This window comes from Strongylocentrotus purpuratus, unplaced genomic scaffold (genome assembly GCF_000002235.5).
Source record: "Strongylocentrotus purpuratus isolate Spur 01 unplaced genomic scaffold, Spur_5.0 spur5_scaffold_11, whole genome shotgun sequence".
In the NCBI taxonomy this organism is placed as follows: domain Eukaryota; kingdom Metazoa; phylum Echinodermata; class Echinoidea; order Camarodonta; family Strongylocentrotidae; genus Strongylocentrotus; species Strongylocentrotus purpuratus.
Genome location: NW_022145596.1, coordinates 32,695,386 through 32,717,593, shown reverse-complemented (window position 1 = coordinate 32,717,593; position 22,208 = coordinate 32,695,386). Strand labels below are relative to the sequence as shown.

Genomic DNA, 22,208 nt, shown 5'->3' with positions numbered 1-22,208 from the left:
CTTACAGACATTTTCAAGCCCCCCTTTTTTTAAGGGAAGTTCTAAATTAGTATCATCTTTCAAATGCTGTTGGAATTAACCTTTTCATTTTCGGGGCCTGCAAATGGGACATAGTACCTTTAAATTAGAGCGGTTCAAATCAAATTTTTGTTAATTTTTTACTTTTTCCTCCGAAGGAATGTCCTTTTACAGTGCCCCCTTTTTGAGAGGAGGGACGATCTATACAGCCATTTTCTTCCTTTTCTCCCTATATCCGATACAACCTTTTGAGTCATGAAATAAAATTGAATTATTTGCCAGTGTTCATTTTACGCATCCAGGCAAGAAAATATGGAGCCAATACATTGCCTTCATAATCTGACCATTATAATGCTTGCACATTAGCGGAGTATCAAGTGACAATCCCCAGGCTTCCGAGTGTAATGTGAAACTTGATTGAATCCCACATCCTTCTATGAGCTCATCAATCATCACGTCATGAACGTGTAATCCATGTCACTACCAAGCAGGAACATACTTCATCTTATTGATGAGTGCGCGTCCGGCGTCTCTCTCTCTCTCTCTCTCTCTCTCCCTCCCTTTCTCTCTCTCTCTCCCCCTCTCTCTCTCCCTTTCCCTCTCCTTCTCCCTCTCTCTCTTTCTCTCACTCTCTCTCCCCTCTCTCTCTCTCTCTCTTTCAATCTCTCCCTCTCTCTCTCTCTCTCCCTCTCTCTCCGTCTATCCCTTTCTCTTTCTCTTTCTCTCTCTCCCGCTTAATCTCTCTCCAGCTCAATCTCTCTCCCTCTTTGTTCTACTAAACATCAATCAAGGCGGAAGGGAGGCTCAACTCCTTTTTGTTCCACTACAAAGGGAGACCAAGCACAAGCAGTCACCCTTTCATTTTAACCAATCTATAAATATACTAAATCATGTCGCAAATCCATGTTCAAAATCAAATTTATATGGCCTGCATGGTCTGCTGCACTAAACCTGCATGGTCTGCTGCACTAAACCTGCATCTGTGAAGCACAGTGGTCATGTGGATAAGACATCGCTTCACAATGCAGATGTACTCGGTTCGATTCCCGGCTATGCCTTTCTACCTCGTGTTTTTTTAATCATTTTTTTCTTCATATTGATTCATCCTTCTCTTTTTTGTTTGTTTAGGGGACACCCCCTCTTCCTCAACAAAGGGGTAAAATTAGTTTATCAGCATATTTTTTAAAGTCATTAACATCAGAAAGTGTTAACATCTTAAACCGAACAAGTTAAAATCAGTGAAGCACAGTGGTCATTTGGATAAGACATCGCTTCACAATGAAGATGTACTCGGTTCGATTCCCGGCTATGCCTTTCTACCTCAAGTTTTTTATTTAATCACTTTTTGTTTAGGGGACACCCCCTCCTCCTCAACAAAGGAGATACAAGTAGTTTATCAGCATATTTTTTAAAGTCATTAACATCAGAAAGTGTTAACATCTTGAACCGAACGAGTTAATAGCAGTGAAGCACAGTGGTCATGTGGATAAGACATCGCTTCACAATGCAAATGTACTTGGTTCGATTCCCGGCTACGCCTTTCTACCTCGTTTTTTTTTTCATCATTTTTTTCTTCATATTGATTTGTCCTTCTCTTTTTTTTTGTTTAGGGGACTCCCCCTCTTCCTCAACAAAGGAATACAAGTAGTTTATCAGCATATTTTTAAAAGTTATTAACATCAGAAAGTGTTAAGATCTTGAACCGAACGGGTTAATAACAGTGAAGCACAGTGGTCATTTGGATAAGACATCGCTTCACAATGCAGATGTACTCGGTTCGATTCCCGGCTACGCCTTTCTACCTCACTTATTTTTTTTCATCTTTTTTGTTTGTTTAGGGGACACTTCCTCCTCCTCAACAAAGGAGTACAAGTAGTTTATCAGCATATTTTTTAAAGTTATTAACATCAGAAAGTGTTAACATCTTGAACCGAACGAGTTAATTACAGTGAAGCACGGGGGTCATGTGGATAAGACATCGCTTCACAATGCAGATGTACTCTGTTCGATTCCCGGCTCTGCCTTTCTACCTCGTATTTTTTATTTCATCTCTTTTTTGTTCAGGGAACACCCCCTCCTCCTCAACAAAGGAGTACAAGTAGTTTATCAGCATATTTTTTAAAGTCATTATCATCAGAAAGTGTTAATATCTTGAACCGAACAAGTTAATTGTCATAAGCTTTTGCGCTCTGCCGATAAGCCATAACATTTTCAATTATTTTCATTATTTTCTATTGATGTATATTCAAACAAAATCAACCACACTCACACTATTTTTTGTTTTATTATAAGAATGATTAAAATGTAAACAAAAAATTTAAGGGAGAAAGAAAAAGAGCGAGAAATGGCTACAGAAATATAGTGATACCATGTATATAAAACAATACAGTACAGATATGAATAAATATTGCTATGGCTAAAATATACCCCCCCCCCCCCCGATGTTGGTATGAACTAGCCAACCATGCGGGAGAACACCCCTGCCCCCACACCCCCCCCCCACTCAGTGTTATTCAGGGTACGCGTATGCTTGTTCCCTCTTTTTGAAAGCAACCCCTATCTGAGGACTGCCAACATTTCCGAACCCCCCTTTCGCGGGCTTTTCGCGGGCTTTTCCTGCCTTGGAGACCCCCCCCCCCCCCCCAAATACGGAAAATACTCAATGTACCCCTTAAATTCGGAATAATTTCTCAGGAGTCCAAAGATATAAGAGAATAAAAGAAAAAACACTCCCTTTTTAAAGAAATCTCCTGGTGAAAAGTCAAATACGCCCCTTTTTTTTACAATTCTCGGGCCGGACTTTGTCGCACGAAAAGTACCCTTTTACCGGAAATTTGTGTAACACGCATGCGGTCATTCCGACCCCGGAGTGGGGGGGGGGGGGGTAGAACATCCAACCTAGCCCAAGTATCCGTTGAGGGGGCAGATTCTATTGTAATCATGACGAGTACTGCATGTATACATTCTACTCAATTCCTTGTAAAAAGTGTACAAACTGCAGAAATATGAACCGGACATGGACATTTTGATTCATTTTCTTCTTTAAACTGCAAAATGAAAGTACAAAGTAATGATCACCTCCTCTCCCTCATCCGTCACCTTCATCTCCACTCCCTCATCCGTCACTTTCATCTCCTCTTTCTAATCTTTCACCTTCAAATCCTCTAAGCCATCCGTCACCTTCATCCCCTCTTTCCCATAGCACCTTCATCTCAGTCCTCTCCCCACCGTCACCTCCTCTCCCCCAACGTAACCTTCATATCCTCCCCCTCATCCATCGCCTTCATCTCCTACCCATCATCTCCCCTCCCACATTAATATCGCCTTCATCTCCTCTCCCCTGCCGTAACCCATCTCCCCTCCCCCCATCCGTCACCTTCATCTCCTCCCCCTCATCCGTCACCTTCATCTCCTCCCCCTCATCCGTCACCTTCATCTCCTCTCCCTCATCCGTCACCTTCATCTCCTCCCCCTCATCCGTCACCTTCATCTCCTCTCCCCTGCCGTAACCCATCTCCCCTCCCCTCATCCGTCACCTTCATCTCCACTCCCTCATCCGTCACCTTCATCTCCTCCCCCTCATCCGTCACCTTCATCTCCTCTCCCCTGCCGTAACCCATCTCCCCTCCCCTCATCCGTCACCTTCATCTCCACTCCCTCATCCGTCAACTTCATCTCCTCTTTCTAATCTTTCACCTTCAAATCCTCTAAGCCATCCGTCACCTTCATCCCCTCATTCCCATATACCACCTTCATCTCAGTCCTCTCCCCACCGTCACCTTCCCTCCCACATGAATATCACCTTCATATCCCCCCCCCCCCTCATCCATCGCCTTCATCTCCTACCCCTCATCTCCTCTCCCACATTAATATCGCCTTCATCTCCTCTCCCCTGCCGTAACCCATCTCCCCTAGCTCCCCTCATCCGTCACCTTCATCTCCTCCCCCTCATCCGTCACCTTCATCTCCTCCCCCTCATCCGTCACCTTCATCTTCCCTCCAAAATTGATATCGCCTTCATTTCCTCTCCCCCATCCGTCATCTCATCTCCCCTACCGTCACCCATCTCCTCTTCCTTAACCGTCCCCGTCATCTCCTCACGCTCATCCGTCACCTTCATCTCCTGTCCCTCATCCGTCACCTTCATCTCCTCTCCCTCATCCGTCACCTTCATCTCCTCTCCCTCATCCGTCACCTTCATCTCCTCCCCCTCATCCGTCACCTTCATCTCCTCTCCCTCATCCGTCACCTTCATCTCCTCCCCCTCATCCGTCACCTTCATCTCCTCTCCCTCATCCGTCACCTTCATCTCCTCCCCCTCATCCGTCACCTTCATCTCCTCTCCCTCATCCGTCACCTTCATCTCCTCTCCCTCATCCGTCACCTTCATCTCCTCTCCCTCATCCGTCACCTTCATCTCCTCCCCCTCATCCGTCACCTTCATCTCCTCTCCCTCATCCGTCACCTTCATCTCCTCTCCCTCATCCGTCACCTTCATCTCCTCCCCCTCATCCGTCACCTTCATCTCCTCTCCCTCATCCGTCACCTTCATCTCCTCTCCCTCATCCGTCACCTTCATCTCCTCTCCCTCATCCGTCACCTTCATCTCCTCCCCCTCATCCGTCACCTTCATCTCCTCTCCCTCATCCGTCACCTTCATCTCCTCTCCCTCATCCGTCACCTTCATCTCCTCTCCCTCATCCGTCACCTTCATCTCCTCCCCCTCATCCGTCACCTTCATCTCCTCTCCCTCATCCGTCACCTTCATCTCCTCTCCCTCATCCGTCACCTTCATCTCCTCTCCCTCATCCGTCACCTTCATCTCCTCTCCCTCATCCGTCACCTTCATCTCCTCTCCCTCATCCGTCACCTTCATCTCCTCTTCCTCATCCGTCACCTTCATCTCCTATACATATCCGTCACCTTCATCTTCCCTCCAAAATTAATATCGCCTTCATTTCCTCTCCCCCATCCGTCATCTCATCTCCCCTACAGTCACCCATCTCCTATTCCTTAACCGTCCCCGTCATGTCCTCTCTCTCATCCGTCACCTTCATCTCCTCTCCCTCATCCGTCATCTTCATCTCCTCTCCCTCATCCGTCACCTTCATCTCCTCTCCCTCATCCGTCACCTTCATCTCCTCTCCCCCATCCGTCACCTTCATCTCCTCTCCCTCATCCGTCACCTTCATCTCCTCTCCCTCATCCGTCACCTTCATCTCCTCTCCCTCATCCGTCACCTTCATCTCCTCTCCCTCATCCGTCACCTTCAACCTACTCTCCCTCATCCGTCACCTTCATCTCCTCTCCCTCATCCGTCACCTTCATCTCCTCCCTCTCACGCCACATTCGTCTTCCCTCCCACATTAATATCGCCTTCATTTCCTCTCCCCCATCCGTCATCTCATCTCCCCTACCGTCACCCATCTCCTCTTCCTTATTTTCATTTCCATCATCTGTCAAATTCATCTCCTCTTCCTCATCAAAATGCCACCACTAAATAACACTTATGATCTATATACCCCCAAAATATTATTATAATCTAATTTTGATCACTCAATACTTCTCTGAGCTAACATTCGAAGTGCGAGTATTTAAGTGATGAACTTAAAGCACAATATGTCCCTTCCCCACAATAAAAAAAAATACACACACAGGAATATGATTGCCCCTATATCAAGTGAGTTGCAAATCAAATAAAATGTGAGCCAGGTGCAGGGGGCACATACTCTGGGTGACTCTTGAAGGGGGCACAAAACACTATATACAAATGCAAAAATGAAAGTAAATGTCGGCCCATATATAATAAAACAAAAGGAAGGAAAGAAAAGATAAAGAAAGAAATAAGATGAAAGGAAGCTGAATAACCATAATTTACACTTTAGCATAAAACAGCATATAAATCGAATCATACGCGCAGTAAAAATAACAGCGAACATTGTATAACATATCCTTTAAAATGTCACAAGAATCCAGCTTGATTGCCTAAATGAATGACAATATTCCAAACTTTAAGAACCGTAAATCCTATGAGTAAAATTTCGTTATTTAAAAAAAAAAAATTACATTTTGCGACTTTTACATTAGTATAAAACAGTATAAATAAAAAAGCAAGCAAGATTTTGGCCCATAATTAGTAATACAAAATGCCTGACATAATTTGACCCGATTAGTAATGACAATTTTAATTTTAAAAAAATCAATAGAGAAGCAATTCTTATTATGTATACAATGTAATACTTTTACATGAATACATTTTAAATGGGTTCACTATTCAACAAAATTGATCTTGGTTTATCATGTATGATAAAATATGCCTTACATAACTTGACCTGATTAAATAAAAACAATTTCAACTAATATATACAAGGATAGAGGAAAGAACATATTGCATATAATATTTATATTAAAAAAATAGTAGTTGAATATAAAGTAGATGTATCAAAAATAATAATTTTGCTGCCTTTGTTATGTAATATATATAGCTTGAACTTCACTGCAATATGGGGTTGCTCTTTTTTTAAAGTAAGTACATCAGATGCATAAAATAAGGTATGAAATACCGAAATACATGGATCAAAAATTTAACGATGATATTCAAGGAATGCAGCTGATTATTAAAAAGGCGGATGAGATATGGAATTATACTACTCTGGAACCTTTTTGTTTTATTGTTGGAACATATTTGTTGTCCGTAGTGCATACATTATGTGTGGCTCCTCCTCCCCGGAAATCAATCTGACACAAGTGGGTTATGAACTACACTTTGTGAAAAGTCAAGGCATAGTTGCATGGTTTCTCCTTTGCGATAGAGTTTGTATGTTACATTTCTGTATGATCCTCTCGTTTACATACATTTCTTCACTTCATGGGATAATACCCCTCCCCTAAATTATTAGCGTTCTTGTGTAGTGGTAGCGGATAGGCCTACTCTTAGTATTCGTTATGGTGTTATCTGTTTAATCATTTTGAGTAATCTGACTGATTTTTTTCCTGCCCACATTTTGTTCTTAAAAAAATAAAATACAATAACAATATATAAAATATAGGAGAGCCTTTAGGGAAAGGGCCCAGACTTTGGTTGTTGGTCTTGTTCTCCTCTTTATTTCTAGCTTAACTTTAGAATACCCCACCAATAGGGTTAATGTACATAAACGTCAAAGACCTAGGGTTAGGGTTAAAGCATGGGTTATGATTACGTTTAGTGTTACTAGCTTAAAAAACTCGAGATTTAGCTTCATTTGTGAAGTATTTGGTACCCTACGAACGTTTGGTTAATTTTAGTGGTGGGGTATTTTAAAGTCGCCCCTTATTTCTTTTTAGGACGTCAGTATGAAAATTATGAAGCAGCATTGGAAACGTGCAATCTATGTTCATTAGAAGCAAGACGTAAGCAGTTATGTATAGACTTTGCAAATGCACTTGCCAAACACCCACAATTTAAAGAATGTTTACCTCTTAGACAACAAAGCACTTATTCTCTAAGATCTCAATCAAAGTTTAAACAATACCAATGTAAAACAAAACGCTTCCAGTGCAGCTCTCTTCCTTACTTTATAAATCTTTTGAATAAAATGTAATACCAATATTTTTAGAATTTCACAGTCCAAGATTGAACTATGTGAATGAATTTTGATAGTTTTTATCTCAATTTTCTGCATTACTGAATATTTCTTGCCATCTCCCCTCATCTGTAATGATAAGGTACCCTTTGTCTGTCTCTTCCTCTCTTCAACTCTCTCTCTCTCTTTCTCTCCCTCTCTATCTCTTTCCGTCTTTCTCTCTCGTCCCCCTTCTCTTTCTTCCTCTCCTTCTCTCTCTTTGTCATCACTCCAACTCTCCCTCTCCTACACCTCTCCCTATCTCTTTCTTTTTTTTAAACAAAAATTTGAATCTGATCAATGAATTTTTATGAAATGTCTATATTATGTTTGATTATTGATTTATGTCATATTTTGTGTTATTTCAATTTGAATTGCAATTGTATTGTATATAACCTTGTGAAATGGATCGCAATTCAGCCATTGGCTGCGATGATCTTTTTAATAAAAACCATTTCTATCTATCTATCTAAAATAATTGTTATCATTACCATTATTTTTAATATTTTTAATAAAGATTACAATTAGTGAATACGAAGAGCTCAGAGCTAGAGGGCAGCATACGAATTCCCGAGCGAACAAATTCGAGAAATACTGGGAGGTCTCAAGCGTTCATAGCAACGAGGAGATTTCCTTTCTTCGTGATTAATTGTAACATTTCATGTAACTGGTAATTATATCTTTATTATTTCGATAATTTTGTTTAATAAATGATTTATTAATTTGCGTTTTTAAAACATGCAGACTCCTAACTGCAATGGGTGCACCTAATCAACCAACTCTTGGATGCAGCCCCATGTGTTGAATTTTGTGTAGTTTTTATCACTTGCAGGTCGAACTTGAACTTTGAAGTTTATTTATGAAATATGATATTGATTTCACCAAGCCTTACTTAGCACACACCAGCTAAGACGAGTGGTCAAAATGCTGATTAACCACTAGCTCCTTGCAGTGCACTTAAATTTAGAGACTTATCTAATGTTCAAACTTAAAATTGAAATGGTTGTTCACTTGTTGAAAATAAAATGTTTTTTTGTTTGGGAAAAACTTTTGATTCCTAGATTGTCTAGATTTAGTTTTCATTAAATTAATATTCCATAACTGTGTATTACCTTTAAGCACCATAATCTCATACTCACATAGCTATACATATTAGACTTCTTTGTCTAGACGGTTAATCCAGAGTAGCCTTGACCCTTGTAGGTGTATGAAATGCTCATTCTTCCTATCCTTGTTTGTCAGTATAGGTGTAAACTGTCTACCGTCAATACGCATTAGCATTGACTCTCTATGCTTTGCTGGAGTGTCTACCATCTCATTTCCTATATGTTAATGTGTGTGAAACTACATTACACTCTTTTGAACACCTTCGGGCGCTTGTTCAGAAACGTATCCAAAATTTGACCCCTAACTCCGGCTTGGAGATACCATACTAAAACATACCTAGGCCTCTTTTAATTTAATTTAGGCCTCTTTTAATTTAAAAAAAAATAATGATTGAAACAATTTAACATTATTTATTTGACCAATCGAAAAACATATCTTAATACATACACACAACTTTAGGGAAGTGGAGAGGAGAGAGAGAGAGAGAGAAGGATACATGAAATCTGCTGGCCACGCTTTAAAAAAAAAGAAGAAAAAAAAAAGCAATTAAAACTTGCTATATCATTACTCGAAAGCATGTCACCCCCAATGATTATAGTAGTTAAAAGTCATGCGCTATATAAATAATCTCATGAACTAACTCATATAAACTAATAAAGCCCAAAAGTGTTTTGCTTATGCAGTTGTCTTTCTCCTAATAAATAAATAAACCCTCTAAACATACAGGTACACGACGCCCCCTTGTCTATGCCAGAGTGACCTAGGTTGAGTTTATCAACCGAGAAGCGTACGGCGTAACATAACTCGCTGGGCTGGTAAGAAGGCATCATAGAAAGGACAGGGCCAGCGTGAGTTGGAACTGTGTGCGGATCGTGGTTTAATTTGAAATAATTTTTTGTTTTTATTTTTTGTAGACTATGACTAATATTATATTAAAATGAGATTGGAAAAAGAAAGAAAGAAATAATAATTTTACCAAGACATTAAAAGAAAGAGATGCGATGAAATTGGCAACAATAGTCAAATTTGACTAATAGCCATTATAATACCAAACGAACAACAACATACTCGAAATGAAGTAAATATTCATTAAATGTCCAAATAAAGATCATGATCGAGCTAAAAGTTGTTATGTTTATTACCTGTTTCGTGTAAATTTTCTTGTTATTATTGGAGTATTTTTTCGGAAAAACAATGATATATTATACACTTTTTCTCAGGTTTGAGTAATGAGTAATGAGGATCTGAGACAGTACGGTAGATAACTTCACACAGGCGCGCGCCTGCCTGCAACCCACCATCGGTATGCACTTGTATTGTGCAGCGGTTTGCCGTGAAACCTCTGAAAAAGTGTATACTAATATCAACGTTTATCCAAAAAAATACTGCAAAAATAACAAGAAAATTTACACGAAACAGGTAATAAACATACTTCATTTTGGGTATGTTTTAGTATAGGGTATCTCAACGCCGGCGTTACGGGTCAAATTTTGGATACGTTTCTGAACAAGCGCCCACCTTTGTGCCTGAGCTTCCATGTTCCATGGGTGCTCTTACCTTCACCTAATGCTAATATTGTTTTCTTTCTTTCTTTTTCATTTTCTTCCTCGTAGAGGGGATTGAATGAGAGGATCTCAGCTCAGATGATTTTACTTGGAGGAATCTCTAGAGAATAATTCTTCAAGATGATGGAATTAAGTTTAAACCGAGTGGACTATCTCCAGGTTAGCACTAATGTATTGTACATAGACTATGTTATTGTTTAATTATTATTGTTGTATTACTGAAATAAGAGGAATATATGATTGATAAGTACAATGGGACACATACAATTTACTTCTAGCTGTTGTTAACTCTTCAATTCTTTTTGATTTATTGTTTAGATGCTTTAAAGTGAGCATATTCCTACATGACATGTACCACAATAAAGTGTTATTCATATCATAATTGTTTTTTTATATACCATGAAAGTACCTCAAAAGGGATTCAGTACATGTCTTTTTAAAACTAATCAGTAAACTTTCCTTGTATTTACATGTTTACACATCTTAAGATTTTTGATTTGAGCAAACATAAGTTGCATTGATATGACCACTTTAATACATGTTTGATTTGCCAGGTTGGAGTGACATGCCCTCGTACGATGAGACTCCTACCAGAGAAGAAGGCCAAAGCTCCTCAGAAGGTCGCTGTTGCTGACCAGACCGGTGTTATTCAATGCTTTAATATCAAGAAAGGAGAAGCAGTGGTATGGCACTTTATTCCTTGTCTTTTGACATCTCTAACAGATTATTTTATCAATGAAATTATATGCGTTGGCAGTGATTTAAAAAAAATATCTTTACCCTTTTACCTCATTTACATTTACCTTTTACATTTTTATCATTTTACTATAACTTTTATAACCACATACACAGATGTAATGAAAAGTGTCATATTAGCCATGTTTAAACAAATTGATTTAGGTTGTAAAGTGCTTAGAGACATTTGTGATAAGCGCTATATGAAAACTAAATATTATTATGAATATTATTTAGGTCTAGTCTACTAGGTATGTTTGAACAGCCCACATATATATCTTAAGGTTTATATCTCACCTTCATATTAAATATTTCTTTGTAAGTGTTTATTCTGATGAAGAGCCTCTAGCTTGCCATATTCAGGTAGAGCTATTACTTTTTCTTATATACAGTCAAATCTGTCTTAGTGGCCACCTCTCTATAAAGGCCACCTGCACAGTGATCATGCATATTGCCTCCCTCTAGAAAGAAATATTTTTTGTAGAAACTGTCTAGAAAGACCACCTGTCTACATTGGCCACTTTTTGTGTTTCCTGTGGATATAGCCTTAATAGAAAGTTTTGACGGTACCTTTTGAATTTGATTTTGCCACAGAGTGCTTTCAAGACGTTACCAGGCCCTAAGATATCTCGTTTAGAGCTTGGTGGTACCCTAGGGTCGCTTGCAGACAAGGTCTTTGCAGCATGCGGCTCAGAAATCAAAGGTTTCACAAAGAAGGGCAAACAATTTCTGGGCTTTGATACAAACCTGACAGAAAGCATCAAAACTATGTAAGTATGACTATCATTGTCTGTCAATACCATGATTTAAAATATCAGATTTGACATGAAAATAATATTATACAAATATTGCATGCTTTGGCGTTCAGTACAACAAAATATATGAACAAACAAATTCAGAATTTCCCTGAGTGATATTATATTCCAACGAGGCCAGAGGCTGATGTTAAAATATAATGGCATGAGAGAAATTCTGAATTTGGAGGTGAATATATGTTTCACTGAATAATGCACTGCATGCAATATTTGTTATATAAAATTGAGGGTAGTACGTTGCTATCTCATGCCTTGATCCTTTGGAGTCGCACCATCTCAATATCATTCAGGTTAATAATAATAATATTCCGCTTTTATATAGCGCTTAATTACCAGTAATACATCTATGATGTCTCTAAGCGCTTTACAGTTATTATCCCGGTCATTGGATTTAAAACTTGCCCGCACACAATGTGTGCACAATCTCCACTCCCTGGGGAACATTCCAGCCAGGCGTTACTTGACGCTCAAAAACTGTTTGACCAACAATGATGGTTGCATCCTTTGCAAATAATGGATATGCACATGGAAGAGAGGGGCACAGTTCAATTTACTGTTATACCATGCACAAAAACCTGTTATACTGCACAAATTGTTGAATGTTACATGACACATTGTCTGTCTATAAGATACTTACCAATAAATACCCTATTTCATATAAATAAGAAGAAGGTATAGAATACATACTCTCTTTCATTGTTAAATCCATTAGTGTAGAATGCTGTAATCTTTTGCCTTGCTAATCTTTTGAAGAGATGAACTGAAAATAAAATGTTCTGAATTAAAAGCTTTTCCAGATTTGTGCTTATCTTTCTGGTATATATAGTTGTAAATAATAATGCCATTTTATGTTTACTGATACAACTGCATGAAAATTTCATTACAAATTTCTATTGAAATGAATAGGATATGTTAAGGAATAATCAATCAGTGACTTGCGTACATGTTTATTTAAGGATTTTTTTCTTCTTCTTTCTTTGATTGTCTTTAGGTGGGTATGTGGTAGCCATCTATTCCTTGGAGGTAACTACATCTTCAATCACTATCTGGATTGTAAGGATGAGAATTATTACCTATGCAGTGATCGCATCAATGACATCCTGTGCTTACCCTTGACCCGGGTCAAGGAGGTCACTCCAGTGCTAGCCTGCCAGGACCGTGTCTTAAGAGTCATTGAAGGTTCTAATCTTCTGTATGAGGTGGAGGTTGCTGGTCCTCCTCAGTCTCTCAGTCTCTTTGCAGATGAAGGAGGTAGGTATAGAGAGGATACATGTTATAGAGGCTCGATCTGTTCAGTTTGTCCTATATTTCTACAAGGTTCTCATATCCATTTAGACAAGGCATTTAATTTATTAACAATTGCTTGTCTTTTGAATCATATGTAGACATCAAGACATTCATTAAGACAGTATATATGGTAGTGAAGAAGGCTAAATATTGGTATATCTCTATTGATGTATTGCTATAATATGAACTTATATTTCAATGGGTGGTATTCTCATAAGTTAATCCGAGACTAAGTCCAGACTAAACAAGAATTTTAGTTCACACTTCTATGGAATGATAGGTTTCATCTTCCTCCTTCAATATTCATGACAAAGATAATCTACCAAAGACTTTGTTGAAATTCAGTTCATACTCATATTATCTTTTTCTTCCCATTTCATTGCAAAATTAATTTTTTGGACACTTTTCATTGAAGGATTAAAATAATCTGTACAGGGTAAATTAGTTTGCAACAGGCACTCCATAAAAGTGTGAACTAACTAAGTATGCGCTAACTTAGTACGCGCTACCGGAATACCACCCTATATGATTATTTGTATAAGTGATTTACACCGGTCTATTTCAACTGTATGGAAAGTTTAGGGACTAGTTCATGTGAGTCCAGACTCAATGACAATGGTGGAACTACTCAATGATTACATGTGAACAGTATACATCTTTAGAAGGAACAAGTATCCAGCTATTTGATCATTTGATGGTATTATTTTGATGATTCAATATTATTATATTCTTTCTGTTTATTCATGTGTATGTATCAGGTGAGGAAGGTGAAGATGTCTTGTATGGAACGTCAGATGGTAAAGTTGGTTTGGTTCAGTTAAACAGGTGAGTCACTTCATTTTATCTCTTGGTCAATGATATACAGTCAAACCTGCTTTAGTGACCACCTGTCTACAAAGACCACATTTTGTGTTTCCCTTGGGCAGTCGCTATAGACAGGTTTGACTGTATACTTGTTATCTGATACACATAACAAACTTTACTGTGGTTACGAGTTGTGCTTTATTCATAATCATTTCAATACTTACAAATAATGTCCATTTCAGTGGTTTTAGTATACAATGTCAATGTTTCTTAAGGTACAAGTCTATTGCATCTGTTTAACAGTGTATTGATTTGTATTGGTAGTACTTGCCTAGATTTGTACTAATCATATATGGAGAATTGGGAACAGTTGATCATTGCTGTATCTTATTTGAAAATTGATGTGAGGCAATGAAACTGATATGTTAATGCAACATCACTTTCTACATCCCAATTAGTCAACTGACAAAACTCTAAACTTGATTCACAGTCTCTGTATCAATCACTGTACTCATCAAGTATGCATACATGATTATCTCTTCCTTTGATCCCTCTAGAATATCCCCCAGTCATAAATGGGAGATTCCAAACGAGAAGCGTAGTGGTGGAGTCCTGTGTATGGATAACTATGACATCACAGCTGATGGTATCTCAGATCTATTAATAGGACGGGACGATGGATTGGTTGAAGTCTATGGTTATAATGACGCTGATGAACCTATACTTAGATACAGTACGGTAAGTACTCTCAACTTATTCACGCAACAAGGAAAATAATTTTCTAAAGGGCATGAAATTACGGCAGCATCTATTTTTTTTATCTTTCACCGTTACATTCCCATCAAAAACATCATGTGAATAAAATGAAATTGTATAAAGTAATATTCAGGCCACACAAACAGTTGCTGTACTATTTTGAAAATACTTTTCATGGTTATGTTCTTCCAACTTAGATATTTGGTTCTTGAGATGAATAATTGAGGTACTACTTTGTAGAGTGGTTCTTTTATGTAGTGTATGTTTATTTATATATCTTTGATCTATATGAGACAGGAAATGTTTCACATTATACTGGTTAACTTGAAGAATTGTTACACTTTTGTTTAATGTCATCCTCATGACAGAAAGCACATCTGCATGTAAATGAAAATGAATTGATGAGAGATTATAGTTTAAAACTGGATCAATACAGAAAATTCATATTAAAAAAACAATGTTGGTGTTATTCAATGAATATATGAGACTGATGAAGTTATACTTGTTACTTTGTCTTTAATAGACCTTATCTGAGAGTGTGAGTTCAATCCAAGGAGGAGTAGTCAACTCATCTGGGTTTGATGAAGTCATAGCATGTACATACGCTGGTGAGTAACAGATCATAACAATCTCAGTTTAACATTTGAAATATTGTAATATCCTGGATTACCTAACCATTAAACTGAGGTCTGTGTACGGAATCTAAACATTCCTATGCTAATTACCCCTGGTGGGTGTTTCACAAAGATCCTAAGTTGGACTTAAAATTATAGAGAGCCATTGGTAGCCTTAAAGAAAAATATATTCAAAAACTTTTTATTAATTCCACATCAAGAACATGAAATCTTGATAATAGAAAATATGAATGATTTGAATCAACATGTTATGCCTTTTAAAATAACTTGTACAAAATAGTTTCATAGATGCTAACGGCTTTCCATAATTGTTAAGTCCAACTTAGAGATAAGTTCAACTTAGGATCTTTGTGAAACACACCCCTGGACTATTACTGGATGATGTGTTCTTCAAATTGGTGGCATTAGTTGAGCTAGTAATTCATTTTTATTTTATTCATTTATTTTTCTTTAAATTTTAAGATATTGCTTGTTAAAGTAAAATTACAAATGTTTTTAACTAAAGGAAGATTTTTAATTGAATATGATGGTGTTTCTATGTTCAGGATGGATCCAAGGCTTAACCACTGAACCAAGTTACAAGGAAGCAGGTCCAGGAGAAAAGGTTCAAGTCTCTGATGATACACAAGGCAAGATCTCACATCTCAAGTAAGTCTAGAACAACTAAATTCATTGTTCTTTTAATTTGATGTTCTTTTTGTTCTCGCTGTTTTTTTTTTTTTTTTTTTAAAGAACAATCTTCTAGGTAAGAACTTCTCAGAATAGTGTAAGGTTTGATAAATTATGATGGATGTCACTGAAAGAAACCCATATGCAGTACTGTAGTTAATGTATTTTAATTATTGCATGTACATACTCAACAAAATAGTACGGTATTGCTGAGAAAGACCTCCTGTTTGACATATTATACCAGGATGGCCTGATGATATACACTGGCATTAACACTACAGACTACCATTATATAATCTAGTCAGTCTTGAATGTTGTTTTTCAAATTATATAGAATCATATGGTAAAACAATATCAATACTTTCAATATATGACAAATTGAAAGGTAGCTTTTGCTTTCATTATTCATTATTTCAATATATAAAAATGTCCAACTAAAGTTAATCTTTAAGTTATGATATGATTTTCCTTCATATCTGAAGAAAAATTTGCATAATACTGTCTATTGTCCGTTGGCTTTGACTATCTATGAATTATCTCCTGTCCTTGTATTTTCCCTACAGGAGTGAGTTAGAATCACTTCAGAGTAAGGTGATGCAGGAGAGAGAGAAGTATCATTACCAAGCCATGAATACCAAGGCCATCTCAGCTGTCCCTCAGTTTAACATCAATGATCGTTTCTCACTCAATCGAGATGATGCCAGCTATACACTCAGTATTGAAGTCCAGGTTGCTATTGACAATATTCTTCTTCAGAGTGATGTTCCTATTGATCTACTGGATACAGAGAAGAACACAGCTGTAGTCAGCTACAGTGCTTGTGATACTGAGGTAATACTTTCAAGATTCTGTCAATTAGTGATGGGAGTCAAACCAAGACGGGTACTGGAAACCTTCCGGTTTGGGCTTCTGGTACGGTTGGATGTTAAATTTGTAAAGACTAGCAAAATGACACAAAAAGTTTGTCAAAACACCTACACTGTATGATCAGTGGCAATTTGGGCTTTTAAAGTTCATGTTTATTTCTGTACCTATTTAGACCTGACATGGTCGAGATATATTTCATATTCGGACATTCCTTTATTAGTAATGGAGGTCAGTTGATTTACATTGAAAATTCACTATTTCATTGAATGATGATAAAACTTAGAGCAGGCAGAATTGAGAAACAGAAGTAGGTGTTCCTACCTACAGTTTATAGCTATTAAAGGAAGTATCAATAATTTAAAGTTTTTAAGAATTCTTTTTTTACCTGGGTTGATATCTATCAAAGTTTATCAAATGTTGGGGACATTATACATTTGAATATTTTTCAGCAATATTATTTTTGATAGATTAATAATCTTAGAGAATAACATTGTTTGCAAAGTTCTATATTTAAATTTGATCAATAATTTCAATTGATTATATAGTTAACGTTTGACTTCTGTGCCAACCCTTTCATTGTCCTTCTCTCTCCTTCTCTTTACAATAGAATGGGAACTTTTTACTAGCTACCTACCGCTGCCAGGCCAATACAACAAGACTTGAGTTGAAGATCCGTAGCATCGAGGGTCAATATGGAACCTTACAAGCTTATATCACACCTAGGCTACAGCCCAAGACATGTCAACTCAGACAGTACCAAATCAAGCCACTCTCACTTCATCAACGTACACACATGCTGGATGACTCTAGGTAAGGTATACCCCATCATAGAATAGAGACTCTCATTACAGAGATAGAAAGCAAGTCAAAGATCTGTGATTACACACAAAACTATTGATAAATTGATACTGCAGAGTGACCTGGTTTCAACCATGTTTGAATAATTCATGGTCAGATGACACCAACATGTGGGATTAATATAAAAAATCTTCTTATTTATGATTCGATCAACTAATGATAATATTATTATCATTCTTATAGGCCCATGAATCAGTTGAAGCTGACCGGTCAGTTCAGTCTAGCCGAGATTCATTCCTGGGTGTCTTATTGTTTACCTGAGATTCCAGAGAGGACACCCCCAGGAGACTCCATCAACTTTCATTTCCTCTCTACATTCCTGGATACGCAACTAGATTGTCTCTACAAGTGAGTATTCAAATCGCTGCTTGTTCAGGTTTTAGTTAAAGGACAAAACTTTTGTAATGAGTACATCTGTATGAAAGCAATAAAAACAAGAAAAAGAGATAGCAAAAGTTTGAAATAAATCAGACCAATATAATACAATTTTCGATTTATAGATTTAAGAATAAATTTTAAACAGATTTGCCATGTTGACATATAGTCGAGAGGTATCATTTAAAACAAAGTAAACTATTGCTCCCGGTGTTATTTTGCAGACACAACAATAGCAATTTTTTTTTATTGTGAAGAAATTATTTCCCACTTGGAATATTCTGCATAATACTGATACACAAGTCTTTGTACATAGGACATGAATGTATGATGTATCTTATAAGATGTGGAACCCCTTCAATGTTGGATCTCGAAGATGCCCAAACATGAGAATATACATCTTTATTGCATTTTACTAATCATCTTCCTGTTTGCATCAATGTATAGCTTTGTCTCCCGTTTTCACCAACATGAAATATTTTGCAATGACCTTTGACCTCTTGTAGGAAAGGAGAAGGTGTGTTTCGATCAGACAATATCTCAACCATCTCGATATTGAAGGATGTCCTTAGCAAGGAAGCTACCAAGAGAAAGATTAATCTCAACATCTCTTATGACCTAGCTGATGAGTCGGTAGCTAATACTCTAAGACGGATTCATCCTAAGCTTGAGTACCAGCTGCTACTTGCTAAGAAAGTCCAGCTGGTTGATGCACTCAAGGTGAGTTTGACAGGCATGAACTAGTCCTAACATGATAATGATAATAATAATAATGATGATGATGACAACGACGATGATGATGATGATGATGATGATATGATGGTGATGATATGATGATGATGATGATGATGATGATGATGATGATGATATGATGGTGATGATATGATGATGATTATGATGATGATGATGATGATGATGATGATGATGGTGATGATATGATAATGATGATGATGATGATACTATAGCTGTTAAGAAAGAAATCTATTTTTTTAAAGTTATCATGTACATGTATATCAAATCTTCCTTAATCGGAACTCCTATTATTGATCATTAAATGTAGAGCTATAAGTGTAGATCATAGCATGCTTACATATATGTTGAGTAATATCCCATCAATTCATCAGGAGCCTGCATGATCTTGTAAGCTTTGCTTTTTATGTAAACTCCTAATTTTTTACATTAGTTTTATATTGTCTGTCATATCTACACTTCTCTCCAAACACCATGCTATTCACTGTTCTCCTTTTAAGTTATCTACCCATTATTTTTTGTTACATATAAATACAAAATAAATACAAATAAACTTCAACTTCAAGTATTAAACTATATTCTTTCATTTTCCATATGGCATGAATACTCCCCAGGGAGTGGAGAAGGTGCACTCATTGCATGCATTAATGAATCTGAGGATGGGGTAATGTAATGATACATAAGCCTTAATGTATCCAGGGGTATTGATTTGTTTAATAGCAGTGATGTGTTGTATTAAAAGGAAACTTGTATTGTTTCTTATTGCGACGCAGGAGCTACAGATCCATGAAGGAGATTTGGAGTTTATGTCTCCTGAATATCGTCAGATCCTGGAGGAGGCTGATACGCTCCAGCAGGAATACAAGAAACAGCCATGTCATCTGGAAAGACTCTATGGTAAGTGTTGTCCCATTATCACAATGTATCCTTTGACTGTTATGAATAGTGATAACAAAGCTGTGCTTATATCAACTATAATAGTACTTGAATATTGCTGAACTCTTTCATCAGGATCATTTGGATAATTTGAAAGGGATTTCTACTACACATCCAAAATTATTTACCTGTGTGACAGTTTTGGTGTCTATATAAAGCTAATTTTGAACTTTCTATCAATCAATCCAACTTTTATGTTACATTAGATAGTTTAGATTAAGAAATTATTTTGGTAATAAATGCATTTTTTTATATAAATATTTAAGATGAATGACATTGACATACAATTTTTGTTAACTAATTTGTTGTATTGGTGTATGATTGTCTTTACAGGGATGATCACTGATCTCTTCATTGATAAGTTCAAGTTCAAGGGGTCAAATGTCAAGACTAAAGTGCCTCAGCTTCTGGAAGTCTTGGATAACTATGAGCTTGAAAACCTGATTGGTTTCTTTGAAGCTGGGGGAGTATGATCTGCAGGATTCTTGCTTTGAGTTATCTTTCTCATTCAAATTGTGATTTTTAAGCACATAAGTGAGTTGAACTATGGGAATGTAACAGAGCTTTTTAATGAGAGGGTCCTTTATGGATTGATGTGAAATTCTAACTGATTTGAATAAAGCTGCCATATTAAGAAAATGTAATCAGTTTTGCAAGAAACACAACTTGTGTTTTGTAGACTGATCTGGCAATTCATATTGCTAGTATAAGGTTGGCAAAGCCACCAAGAGAATATGAGATTCACTGGCGCACTTTGTATAACTAATTTGTATAAACCTTATCAAAGATAATATCATCAAAATGAACGGAAACAAAATACATGTAGGGTTTTCACTTAATATGCTTATATGGATTGTACATATGCAACCATAGCATATCTTTATATTTGAAAATGCATTGCACCAACTGAATATTTCAGAGCTTTTTTATGCTCATTGTTAGATATGTGTATTCCTGATGCATACATTCAGTGTAGTTGTTTTGACAGATTGAAGCTTTGCTGAGAAGATGAATTTGCCTAGAAGCCATCTGTATCATACATTACCAAACACTGAGATAGCACCGGTAAAGTTGTACTGGAATTAATATAAAAATTCATGTAGTACTACGAATGTGACTGAATTAACTTCAGGGAAGTCAGGAATATATACAACAAAAGAGGGGTTGACATAATAGTCCTGTTAAACCATGTAATAAAGACATAAATTCTATATGTTTCATTGTTATATCAAAGCAGGTTTGGAGAGCTGAGAGCAGGCGCGTAGCCAGGGGGGGGCGGTGGGGGCAGTCGCCCCCCCCAAAACGCCGGCCAAAAAAAAAAAGGAGAGAAAGAGAAGAAAAAAAAGAAAGAGGACGTAGGAAGAAAAAGGGAAAAGGAGTCGAGAACGGTCGTCTTCTTTCTCTGACTAATAATTTAATGAAACGTCAAAGCTTCGCGCGAGAGAGGGGAGGGACTGAATTCAGACAAGGATTATGAGTCGAGAAAGGTACAACGAATCGTCTTCTTTCAAAGCTTCCGCGCTTCGCCAAAGCGTCAATGTTTCTCAGTTTGTTTCAGTCGATGCAAGGCTAAAATGGAAGGTCTTGTGTTTGTTTGTGAAACGGCATGGTTTTATCAACCAATCTAGTAATAAGGGTTCGTGATTAATTGTATAATACAGCAATGTATACCTGGGTCCTCTAACACACAAGTTACAATCAACAGCAAAATGACAATGGCCAATCAAAATCATTGTTGCACGCACATATTCTTCAAAAGGCTGACCATAAACCAGTCTGAATCATTGTTTCGAATTCGCAATTGATTGCAAATCTTTGTGTTGCGAGGTCCTAGCCTTGTCATACAACTTTTCATTCGTAGGATGAATTAATACTTAGCGTCTCATTTAGCGTTTTTCACCATAAGACCTCTTAAAAGTCAAATTACAATTAGATACAGAAGATATGATATGAAGATATGCATTTGACTGCTGTCCACAAAAAAAAGACAGGCCTCAAATAGAAGTTTTCTTTTAGTCAGGCTTACGAGTTGTCATGTAAAAGTATGAAGGAAAAGTGTTTTGGTTTGTGTTTCTGTAAATATGCAAGATTACCTATTTAAGATCTGTAAGATATCTCTATTCATAGTGTATGTGTGTGTGTGTGTATATGTAGAATAAAGCAGTACTGTGAAAACATGCTCTTCAGAGTCTCTGCAAGCTTGTTTTTGTTGTGTATAGATGTAGGTCATCAGTATTGCAATCATTATGGTATGTAACCCCAAGTACCGCAATCTATTTCAAAGAATATTCAATCTTTATAGACATCTACTCCAAAGGAGGGCAGAAAAATTGGAGAAGCAGACGGGTGTTATTTTGAATCAGTGAAATTAGACAAACAATAAGAAATACATAGAGGCATTTCAAATTGGCTGAATCAGACTGCCAAACT

General features: G+C 37.2%; 1 protein-coding gene across 1 annotated transcript; it reads left to right on the top strand.

Annotated features, from left to right (window-relative positions):
- Window positions 1–8,164: 8,164 nt before the first annotated feature.
- Window positions 8,165–20,931, top strand: LOC586040 (Bardet-Biedl syndrome 7 protein homolog). Its single transcript, XM_030981205.1, has 15 exons — window positions 8,165–8,289; window positions 10,340–10,450; window positions 10,846–10,974; window positions 11,621–11,796; window positions 12,833–13,092; window positions 13,887–13,953; window positions 14,490–14,670; window positions 15,212–15,296; window positions 15,869–15,971; window positions 16,556–16,823; window positions 17,467–17,669; window positions 17,901–18,065; window positions 18,599–18,812; window positions 19,616–19,739; window positions 20,112–20,931. The coding sequence occupies exons 2-15, from the start codon at window positions 10,412–10,414 to the stop codon at window positions 20,249–20,251; spliced, it is 2,154 nt and encodes a 717-aa protein (XP_030837065.1). The 5' UTR covers window positions 8,165–8,289; window positions 10,340–10,411; the 3' UTR covers window positions 20,252–20,931.
- The last annotated feature ends 1,277 nt before the right edge of the window (window positions 20,932–22,208 follow it).